The sequence below is a fragment of the Cataglyphis hispanica genome, chromosome 1 (assembly GCF_021464435.1).
Source record: "Cataglyphis hispanica isolate Lineage 1 chromosome 1, ULB_Chis1_1.0, whole genome shotgun sequence".
NCBI lineage: Eukaryota > Metazoa > Arthropoda > Insecta > Hymenoptera > Formicidae > Cataglyphis > Cataglyphis hispanica.
Window position 1 is genome coordinate 11,008,463 of NC_065954.1, and position 12,628 is coordinate 11,021,090.

General features: G+C 34.7%; 1 protein-coding gene across 5 annotated transcripts in view; it reads left to right on the top strand.

Moving 5' to 3' along the window:
- The first annotated feature begins 4,174 nt into the window (after positions 1–4,174).
- Positions 4,175–12,628, top strand: part of LOC126850343 (protein eva-1 homolog C) — a 160,843-nt gene continuing 152,389 nt past the window's right edge. For 4 of the 5 annotated variants that reach the window (XM_050593229.1, XM_050593266.1, XM_050593258.1 and 1 more), the window contains exon 1: positions 4,175–4,948. In XM_050593229.1, coding sequence (XP_050449186.1) covers positions 4,846–4,948 — 103 coding nt within the window. In that variant the 5' untranslated portion in view covers positions 4,175–4,845. The remainder of the gene's footprint in view (positions 4,949–12,628) is intronic. The other variant, XM_050593240.1, reaches the window with a different exon arrangement.

Genomic DNA, 12,628 nt, shown 5'->3' on the forward strand with positions numbered 1-12,628 from the left:
ATATTTTAAATCCATATAATTTTGTAGCAACATTCAATTCTCAAATAATATATAGCGAAACATTTTTCATTTTGAAATATGATAAATATTAATAATTTTAAATTTTATTAAAAAAAAATTATGTAATTTATATATAGAATATGAGATAATATATATTGATATACATTTGATATTTGATATTGACATTTTATTCTACTATATCGATATTTAGATAAAAAAAGACGTGCATAAGTTGAAGTGCAAAAGAGTTTATAAATTATGTTAAGTATAAAGTGTTAAAAAAGTAAAAGTACTACGTTGAATAAAGTTTCTTGAAGGAGTTGGAACGTTAAAACGCATCTTTCACGTTCGAGAGATTGTCTTACAATGTAGAATGTATAATCTGCTTTATTTCGTCTGCATCTTTCGAACGTTGCGAAATAAATTTCTCCAAAATCACTTACTTACCTCTTGACTTCTTATTTCGGAATTTTCAATAAAAATTTTATATCTATATTTACTATTATATATATATACTATTATAATATTACAGCACAGTAATATTGATTACTGACAGCAAAACTTATTGACAATCGAAGAGAATATTTAATTTTTTATGATAATAAAAAAGATTTAACATGATTCCTCTATTGAATGAATATTTTTTAATAATGGAGAGTTAATCAGTAATTTAAATACATCTTATCTGCTTTACAAGATTTATTTTCGACGGTTATTTAATTCGCAATATCTTCTGATATTTCGACCTAATCTGTGCTGACTATACAAAGTTTCTTATAATAACAAGAAACAAGAAGTCGAGTAAAATAATTTACGCAATTACCTAGGCGTTCGTAGACAAGTCAACTGTAACTAAGATTTAAGAATAGATATAGAACTTCAACACGAAGTCGCGTTCTCGCTTTTCTCTAAACCCGAGAGTTTGTTCGCAACATTTCTTCTCTTCAATGCCGTGTTTTTGGGCAACCGAGTGAATGAAATTAAACTCATACGCGTATCGACCAGACGTCTCTCTTCGCGTATTCTTAGATCGTTCTTTTACGTTGTGCTCCAATGCACATGGCCCTCTTACACTCGACGTACTAAAGCTGTTTGTTATCTCTCGACTACACCGCGATGCATCCAGAAAAAAGCCTGTTCTTACATTTTTGTCATGTGTATAGCTAATACGTAGCACATATAGCACAGAAGTGCACTTTATAAAAGGCAGAGATTGAAATATTCATTCGATTGGTCTTAAAGTGCATCCTAATCTTCGTATTTTATTCGATATGGAAGTGATTGAAAATCACAAAAAATGATTTATAAAACAAGGAATTGCTTAAATTTTTCATTATTTTCAGCTACATAAGATTTCACTTACATAAAATGAATGATAAAATAGATATTATTTGTGCATTTCAGGTTATATAAAATGCAATGGAAACACTAATCTACGGACGATTATATCATCTTATATTATTTTTTCTATGTAAGGAAAGATATAAGATGATTTAATCATTATATCATATTTCATTATAATATAATAAAGTTAATATCCATTTTGTTATTCATTTCATTTTGTGTTGCGATGTATGCGTGAAAATAGTGCAGAAGATGACCAAGAGAATTATACACATTGAAATTAAAAATTGCAATGGAAAAATTTGTTGAGAAAACTAAAGAAAAAAAGCTAAAGTTATAATAGAAAAAATTAATTTGCAACTTACTTTACTGCAGAATAATTGTTTACCAGTTTTCATCGGAAGCAAGAATAATAAAGCTTGATTATAATTCTGTGTACACTTTTATATATTACAAGAGAAAACTACATACTAATAAAATTTAGAATGTACAATTTAGCGTAAAATAACTGAAAACGTTTACTGCCACACAGTCGCGTCAAATCTTTATATTTAATGATTTTTTTTATATATGTGTCCTGTCGGAGATTCGAAATGCTGTGTATGAATCACATCTTGAAATACGACGTTATGCATATTTATCAAAATAAATAGATAAATAGATTAGTTTTAGAATTTTCCAGAACATAATTTTTAAGACATGCTTTCGAAAAGCGATTTTATCGCATATTTTCCCTTTAATCATAATGTCAACATTTATATTTAAATTTTTTTTTCTTTACTCCCGCATTATCAATTTTTAAAATACACATTTATTAGATTATTAAAGGATATAAAATTGTATATTTTATTTTAATGTTTGGGATAATTTCCAAGTCTATTTTCTTTCAACAAGAAAATATAATGAGTTTTTGTACTTTTCGGAGTGAATTAAATTTCAGAGTTGCAGATATAGAGATAACTATATAATAATTCTGTTAATTTAAATAAATTTTGCGTTTTTTAACAAATTTTTTATTTACAAAGACGTATTTTTCTCATGTGAAAATTAAAAATTTTAACAAATGATGACAATCTTTTCAAACAAAATTCACATTAATTAAACAAAGCTTCCTTTATGAGGAAGCAAAAATTTGGTGATTAAAATATTATCCAGTAATTTTATGGCTGTTAAAAAGTATTTGTTAATAAATGCTACATTATATTTTGATTATAATTGTAAAGAATATATAATATTATAATTAAAGTTGATGATATATTAATATTTAATGTAACAAAAATTTAATTGCATTTATATTGCGTTTGTTATCTATATATTTTATTATTATATTTATATATTTTTTTTTTCTTTCTTTGGGTGCATTATTAATATAGTAGGATTTATATATCTTTGCCAATGTTGGACATCAAAATAAAATTATTATAATGCAACATTGAAATATTTAATCAAATAAACTATAGAAAGAGAAAGAGAGACAGGCAGAAAGAGAGAGAGAGAGAGAGAGAGAGAGAGAGAGAGAGAGAGAGAGAGAGAGAGAATTAATATAATGTAATAACTTGCATACAGTTTATTTACCAAATAAAAGATGTTGCTCTCTTTGCCTTATTATTGATTGCTCCGTATATTCACTTGCGTAGATACAAATCGATCGAATAAGCAGCTAATCATTTGCGTTCTAATTAACATGACACGATAATCTCTTGTCACATGGTACGGTACTCCTGATGATTACGCGTGATATATACATATATTTAATACGAGTAAATAACGCGGAAAACACTTTTCTTATTTACTATCTATTAATACATGTCGATCCAATTCGGCATTGTCGAAGTATTTGTTCGTGAATCGGATTCGCTCTCAACTAGAGAGAGAATAAAACATTTTGAAAAATAATCTCACATTCCATGAGACTACAAGGTAACTGCTTAAAGAATAGCGAATATCTCTTACATCGTAAGCAAGATCAGGGTTATATGAAACATTTTATAGCTGTATAGAAAGTACATTTGTATGTGTGAATATATTTATCATTTCACATATCTTCACATTATCTCCAATCCTATTCTAATATTTGCATATTCTCTTATATGTGCATATTGATTTTTATTCTTGATAAATATTGTTTAATTAACGATTATATATGTATATATTTTATACATTATATATGTATATTTTAAAAATACGCAAAATTATTGAAAAATCAGTAGATGCTCGATTAATTGATGATAATTAGAAACAATAAATATATTCAGATATAAAACTCGTGCTTTTAAATAAGGTTTGATACAATTACAATGATAGAGTTTATTATAATGAATTGCTCTCTCTCATTCATTATGCGAATGTGACACATAAATTCATTGCTTATTCATTCATCTCGTCGATAATTTTGATGCTGTTGTATCATCCAATCGATCGCGATTTGTCATGCACGAATCTCGATCTATTTTGACGAATGTTAAATAATGAATAATAAATACATTATTTTTAATCAATATTGTGTGTGATACATGTATATATTTTATGTACTTTAGATCAAGAAGAAACCAATAATCTACTTTCGTTTTTCTGTTATTCGCATGTAATCATATATTTATTGGTTTTATACATTTTTGACAAAACATGTGACGTCTCGCATGAAGACGAGCTCATCTCGCAGCCGAAAATACAACGAAAATGATACATCCTGTATAGAGGGGCGAGAGAAGCCAGCGAGCCGGCGAGCGGCGAGCGGCGAGCGCGCATGCGTCGATCGGTCGTCCCCACTTGACGCGACTTTCAGAAGTCCCCCACCACCCGGTTCAGTCGCGCACCGACCACCGAGAGAAGTGTGTGTTTTTTTGTTTTCGCTCGCGCGGTTGATCGCGATTGTCGTTTTGACTTCTGATAAATTGGATTCCGTTCTTCTCGGAAATATCGTGAACGATCTTGCGACGCGAATGGCAGTATCAAGTTCGCGCCTCGGTACTTTGTGATCCCAAGTATAATATAATAATATAATATAATATGCGAGCGCATATCGCTTGACGCCGGTTCGGAACAATTAGATTGCGTGCAATCGTGCGATTTTGTGATTCTAACGATTTCAGCGATAATTATGGATGATTGCCCGTACGCGCGCACTGCGGCCCACATCGCGGTCGCTCTGAGTGAGACGTTATTACGTCACGCGGCTTGATGAATTGGCGGGAATCCGAGAGGAAGAATCAGTGTGAAATTCGCGCAAATGCAAATCTACCTAAACAACGCGTCGCTGGACAATATGGCGTATCGTGGAACGTGCCGATGCCGTCAAGCTTGATCCAAGTAGACCAGCCGGAATGATCGATCCGAGTTCGACGACTTTGCGGCGGGTGACCCGTTGACGTTGAATGGCGGTATCTTGATCTCGCGCGGAATCGATGACCAACAGTGCGGGTGGTGCGGCATGTCGGTGCGCTAGCAGCAGCATACCCGGTTGTGTGACGTCGTTGTAAAAGTTGACTGATTAGTGTGACGATGATTTTAATCAGTGCAAGGAAGCGGCGAATAATCATGATCGTGCTGGCGGTATCGTTGCTGCTTCTTCGGGCTCATCGAGCAGCGGGTTCCGAACGTTTGGGTGAGTCAGGTTTTTTTCCTTTTTGTATCTAGAACGAAAATTCTGAAACAGCACTGTTGTAGGGAAATTTAATTTTGGCGTTGCAGGCAACACGCGAATGTTCGACTCGTGACGAATATAAACTGGGAATTTCTAGCTTTAGCTTGGAATGTGTATCTATTTCTTTTTTCAGTTATTATTTGAAATCAAATATACTCAAAAGAGAAAAGTTCGCCAAGAAAGAGATTCACTTTTAAAATTTTAATTGATTTTTAAATGCTTTTTATGTGATAATAATTCTTCATATATTTGTCTGCAAATATCCGTTATGTATATTTAAATCACGATTGGCATAAAATATTTTTTTTTTATACATTATATATAAGCAAAAATTGAGTTCTACAAAATCAATTTTTGTTTCGTTAAACATTAAACCAATTGCTAAATAGTATACCATAATTCTTTTTTATATTGGAAAAGAGAGAAAATCACCAAAGGAGGTTTCGTAAAGATAATCAAAAATGATTCAAAAACAGAAATTTTTCGAGTATAATGCGACTGATAAAAAGATGTCTACAAATTTTAATAATAAAATGTAATATATCTTACGTTAACTTTTATATTCAAAACTACTTTAAAAAGATAATTGAGTTATCTGTTCTACTTTTTTGCCTTTTAGTCGGATTAAGATGACAAAAAATAAATAAAAGAGAACATAGAAGGGAATGTAGAATAAAAATTCTTATCCAGATTTAATGCGAAAGTTTTAGATTAGCTGAATTAAATCGCGTCGTTACTTAGTCTGGCTGGAGGCAGCTTCATATGCGTTTAATTAAGATATTAGAGAGTAAATTGAGGGAATTGCCGTTCGGGAGATGTTGCATATCGTTCGCGTTTAGTCTCCTCTTTCGCATTGCCTAAGGCACTATGCACACGCAGTCCTGTAATAATTAATATAATCAGACCTAATGATGTTAAAATCGATATCTCGTCTCGTGGTATCCGGGCGGAGTTGGATGTTTACTCTCTTTTCGGTTCATAGAACAAATTCCGCGCCATAAATCATGGATTATTGTGAGGCATGAATTAGTTGCGACTCAACCACTCGTAAAATTAATTCTAGCACGTAAAATCGTTTACGCATATAGATAACAGTTGTCGAGCGCGTTTTATGTCGGCATGTACGTTCGCGATTAAACGAATATATCGTGGGATTTGTAAGAACCACCCGGTTGTATCCGGCCACACTGCTATGACAATTTACGACGGTACGTATATCGTTGATTGCCAATTTGTTGGGGGATTAGCGATTAATTCGTTAATAATTAAAACTGAGAGATAGATGTATTTAACGTGACGATTTTCGAAAACTTAAATTTTTTGTCAAAACTTTTGTAGATTTTTACGTAATGATTATTAAAACGGAAACTTACAAACTTATGAATCTGGTCGAATTTTCCGTTGGAATGTTAGAGCCTTGAGTGGCAAACCACTGTGGAATTTCAGTATACAAAGTCGAAGTATTAGGGGGTTATAGGTTACGTTAAAGTTATTAGCAGGAATTCCAAAAGAGCAGCGTTACATAGGAGCTGAGATATTACTTTCTGCAGTAACGTACAATTTTATATAGATTGTGATTAAATCGATTAATCTATCTAGCTTTAATCTTGTATTTTTGCAGCGCTAATTATTTGGAACGATCTGTGTAGGAGTATGCCACAGAAATATTGAAATAACGATAAATATTATTAGTAATTTACAATTTACAACGAATACATAAATCTATTTGCGAATTGTTCGATCCGATGGTGTTAAGATTAGCGATTTCACGATTTATTACTTGAAGATTTTTCTATTTTTCGCTAATGCACATCTGGATCGTATTTCGTTTGTAACGCGAAGCTCCGCTGAAACTCTAGTACTTACGTCCGAAATACTAGATGATGTCAATTGATCAGCGGCGCGATCGAAAGTTGCTCGGTGGTGCACACCGTCATGTAGGTGCTAACGTGTGCGAAAAGCAGAAGGGAAAAAGGAAAAAAAGAAGCGAATAAAGACGGGAGAAGAATGGACAGTGCATTTACGCGGGACGGATAGCCGCGCGGGAGGAAGGCGCGTAATTACGCTCGTAAATCTATCGGATGTTTTCCAAGAAGAGAAAAAGAGTCCCACCGATGGCACTTTATCGATAGCCCGCGCGCGCGCGTTTTCATCTCGCTCGTAAATTCTTATTATAATTGGCGCGATTACAGCGACGGACGGAAATCGCGATTGGCGACGATTGGGGAGGGAAGAGGGAGGGTCGTTGCGGCTGCTGCCTCGGTAGTTGAAAAAGTCGCCGCTATCTCTATAAATCGTTCAGAAACGACGAACGCCCGCGGGCTTACGTATAGTTGAAGTTTTACCGATTCGCGTGAGCGATACGTGAAGGAAAAAAAAAAAAAAAAGAAGGCTAGGAGGAGCCGGCGAAGAAAGAGCTTCGCTAGGTAATGTGAGAACATTCGGCTTAAAGGGCTCGAGACGCGCAACGATCTGTAAAAAAGTTATATGAGAATGTAGAGATAGATATTCTGAAATCTCTGTGTGTATGTATATAGATCCGAATCGTGTCTCCTTTTATAGATTACTCGAAGCAGTATCGGAGAATGTGGGATTGAGTATAAACTTGCAGAAAATTTACGTCGCATTACTGGCGCCAAGGCTTTGCGCTCCCGGGCAAATGCTTTATATGTAACAAAATCTTAATTATCTTGTTTGAATATCTTTGTCGTCCTCTCCTATAAATTGCATAAAATCTGTACGAAATGAGGTCACGAACTGCAGGCGGGAATGCGCACCTATCTGCATTTCGCCGGGAACAATTCTTCCGTGCTCATAATTCAGCGCTGCCAGCGAAAAAAACGGACAAGTCGTAATTTTCACTCTTTCGTGAAATAGATTCGAATATTCGAAAATTAATGCAAGATATTTTATATTCGCAACAGTCGCAACCGGTGAAATACGAGTTCGGTCCGGCTATGCGCTTCGCGTCGAAAGCTGTGCGAATACCAGCGAACAGTTTCGATTAAAATCTCTGAATTTTCTTTTCATCTCGTTTCGATATCTCTACGATGGATCTTTGTATGTGTCGTAAGAAGAAACAAGGAGTGCAAATATAAATTATAAATATAAATTGATACTGTTATTAATATAAATAATATTACATATTCTTCGTGTATAATTAATTCCTTATTATTTAAACTAAGTGGTAACAGATTGCCCTGGAATATCGCTTACCGTTCGCATTAATATTCATAAAGTTACAGATGCTTGTATGAAGTAAAACAATATGCTTGCATGCATAATTAGTTGCTTTATTGCGCAGTTTCAAACGTCGAATATGATTACATTACGTTATATTGTTTGAGAAATTGTTTGGAATGATTGGGAAAATCCAAAAGACGATTTCCTGTAAAATATTCTTTTTGAGAGACTTTATTAGTTTGATATATTATATACTCTTCTATATGCTTCCTTAAATATTATTTATCACATCATGTGTATCGTGTTTTTCGACTATGAGTGACGTGTATGTGTTTGCCAATATCGCAGGTGAATTCATGATCGACGTGATAAACGCGCTTTTGTCGTGTTACTTTCCTATTGACATCTTCTCTCCTTCTCAACCCTCCCCACATTCAATCTCGCACATTCATTCTTTTCGGGATAAAAGTTTCGACGGGAGAGCACTTCGTTTTCAAGCTTTCCCATTTCCGTTTCCACCCTCGTCGCCTTACGGTCGCCGCAACAGAACGCCTATTTCTCGACTCTCCGATTCAGCAAGTCGCATAGCAATAGCGTAGCGTTGCTCTCGGCTACGGTTTAGTAGCGGTCTACACTTCGCGGAAGTGCATTTTACCTATTGTCGGGTTGGCTCGTCTTTCTTTCCGAATTGAAAGCGTGCCGAATCTACGTATCCGGCCTCGTGTAAATATCCGGTTGCATGCACGTCGCTTCTACATCGTTATTTGTAATGCCAAGGCTGCTTTTCGTAATGCATATTCGGCATTTGTGATTTTGGACGACGCATCGTCACGATATTCGTATCCGTATTTTCGTTTAGCGGCAAGTTTTTCGCGTCTCTTTTCAATTTTTAGCAACTTTTATAATTTATAAACTTTATATTAATAAACTTTATAATTTATATATATATATATATTTTACGCATTTATTTTAAATATGAAATTTTTATCACTTTTATCGTGCAGGATCAGTGAAAATTAAATTTCCCTTGATTAGTTTGATTTTATCTGAACCTATCCCGATTTCCTATCAATATTCTTGAAAACAAATAGGAAGATCCAAAAGCTCTGGTTGCTGCTTCGAAATTGCGATTCTGACGGGCGAGATAAGGTGCACAGCTGCATGTTTTAAACATTAGGATACGAGAGGTCAAAGTTCACTCCGAGATGCAACGAATGTATTACAAGCAAGTCGCGGTAACTAGATTCACGATTTTCCAATGATCGAAATACGCCTCTTGCTGGCCGAGAAAAAAAAGAACAGCACGACGTAGCAGAATTTTCTCTTCGTTTTCTCTTGCTCACTCGTTTCGCGAATTACCATCTTCTTGAAAGATTCGCGCAAGCTTTTCCAAACTACACGCTCGCGCACGCGAAAGCATGCAGTTCTTACCGAATTGGTTGTCATCGCCTGTACATGGCAAACTAGCGTAATTTCGATCGATGAGAATTTATGGCCAACTGACCGTATCTGTTTATCTATTTAGCAACACACGCGGCAACATCTACAATAGATAGATATAATTCGCGATGCATGTGATTAACGGGGAATTATTCGGATGACGCGAATCATCTCGCGTCGCGTTTATCCTTTACGATTGATGAGGTGACGCGCGAATAATTTTGCGAATTGAATGTGTATCGGGTATGCTTGTGAGATAATTATTAGCCGTTAATTTGCAATCGTTGCTATTTGCCTAATGCTTATCGTATATGCGCATTTGATAATTTATTAATAATAATGTATGCATAAGTAAACGTGACATGCTCGTCAACAGAATTTGGGGAATAAATCCATCCTTGATGCAAATTTCGTCTTGCAGTTGTGCCAATTAGGATCAATCGTGATTTCTAAAAAAATGCTCTCGAAACACGTTCATTAATATTTACTTTGCACACGTATTATGTATTTCATTTTTATTCTAAATATATTGTGATGAGAATCGATCCGGCTATTTTAATCCGCGTTATTCCAAGGAAATGGGAAAGCAAATGAATATTAAATTGTGATTTTACAGATTTAGTTAAATTTATAATTAATTACAGCGTAAAAAATATAAATGACATTACGGTAAAGATTATTATCCTATACATTTTAACATAATCTGTACGGCTTTCAACTTAGATTGCTGTATGCCTATATTGAAGAAGTTGTATGTACACGTGGCTTTTTGGGGCATCCAAATTCCGCAACTTTTGTTAAATAGCTCTGCTCAGTGACGAGCGTTGGAGCGAGTTTCTCAATTAGGATCTCCAACTTGGAGGAAGCTAAAAAGATTAGGCGATTCTCGCTGTTTTAGTCGAAACTGTTTGCCATTTTAGGCTGGAGAACTTGGTATGATATCGGACTAGTTTATTTTATTATGTCGAATGCTACACATCTGCGATCGCACACATTTAACCCTCTATGGGCCCGTGTAACTTTCAGGTCACATTTCAATTTATCGATATTTTACCAAATAATTATGCAAACATTATAGGCCGCGTGACTTGAAAGTCACATAGTGAATATTTAAAACAAATTTTTTTTTAATTTAAAACAAAATTTATTTAAATTTAATTAACATCAGGACAGGATTTAAAACAAAAATTCGGCCCATAGAGGGTTAAGTTAAAAGCAGATGTAACGGTGAATTTTGTAAATTTCTACAATTAAACAATGGCAGTATTATCATGTATATTACAAATTGTTTTATGCTATTTTCTATTGTTTATACACATTAGTTAGCGTTGCTTGGTAATTTCAAATAATGCGATTTTAACAAGCCATGAGCACATTGTATTAAATCCGTGCGCATAAACCCACTTTTAAAAGCTGCATTATCGCGCTAAGCGCACATTTGTTATACGGTAATGGTAGAAATTGAAAGCTGAAGCTGGAATATTCTTTCGCTGGTCAAATTAACCGATGCCAATCGCTTTATAAATCGGAGCGTACTTGATAACCACGTATCGCTATTTCGTGTCCATTTTACCGTAAGCTATTCGCAAATTTATTGCGGCTATAGATTTGATCAAGCTTTTCACACACGTGTACCACGCGCTTACTAATACGATACTATTTAACGGCGTCGCGTCTGATTAATCAGATTATTTGATAGTAAAAATATAAAAACTAAAAATATTCAACGCCAGCAATTATAATGACGAAAGGCGCAGCTCGGCGCAGCTTATAACAAAGAAAAAAAACGTGTCGGACTTTTACTATACGAATTAGTTTTTATATCGGTGATTGTCATCCATCAATATGTCATATAAAATTTCGCGATATTGTAAAATATAATATTTCATCAAGAGACAGTAATGTCTCGCACCGATACGTTATTAACGCGCGAGATTTCCAAACCTCTACTTTCATTAATAATTTGACGACGTAATAACGCGACAACATTAACAAAAAAAAAAAAATATATTTACATGCTATAAAATATATTATATGACGTTGACGAGATATTTGACAACACACATGCAATTACTTCTTCTTTCTCTCTCTCTCTCTCCCTCCATTTCTCTAGCTTAGGATTTTATTTAAATACTCGTTTGATGCCAGATTGTTATGTACATGGACATAGTTTGACGTAACATTGCCATTTCCATGGGAACATTGAGAAGAGTTTGCACAAAGAATTAGGTGCAGCATGCGGGCGGGAAACGGGGGCAAGTAACTTCCCGAAAACCGGGAAGAGCAGGATGGCGCGCAATGTTGCCGCCGGGATGTGGCGCTGAATCACGGCTGCATCTGCCGTATATTAGTTTCCATTTCAGTTTCCCCAACTCTCGAATTCTCCTCCTTCGTTCCTCCATGGCGTGTGTTTACGCTTTTCCCCTTTACACGCGAAAGCGGCGACGAGGTTGTTTCTGTAGCTACTTAAAAAAAATATATATATATCCTAGCCGCAACTGCTTAATTAGAGATACTAGCGGTCTAATTATACTCGTGGATGGACTGGACGGTAGGTTGTTTCGTGCACGTAGTGTCCACAGCGGAGAATTTCATCTGATGGTTTTTCATTCCGCCGACCAATTAATTTTTACGCGCATTTTACGTGAATACGACAACATATGTTTTGCTTTCGTCGTGCGAATAAAATTGTCACGGTCGTTTAACGAAGCAATAATTTTAATCTTTTAAATGGGAGCAGTGCGGAGTCTTTTGGTACGCCTTTATACGGGACATTTTTTCACTTACTCATCGTTATTAGCAACTACATGTATAGAATATATATTTATCGAGGTATTATTCCATTATTAAATTTGACCTCCGTTTTTGGATATTTTTGATAAATTTTTTTTACGAGGCTGTTTATCTTGAACGATTCAATTTCAAAAACGCTCATAGAGAGCTCGCTTTTTCTCTGTTTGGAATTTTCAACCACTACGCGCTTTTAGTCGAAACTTTTTAGCATGATTAATATATGTG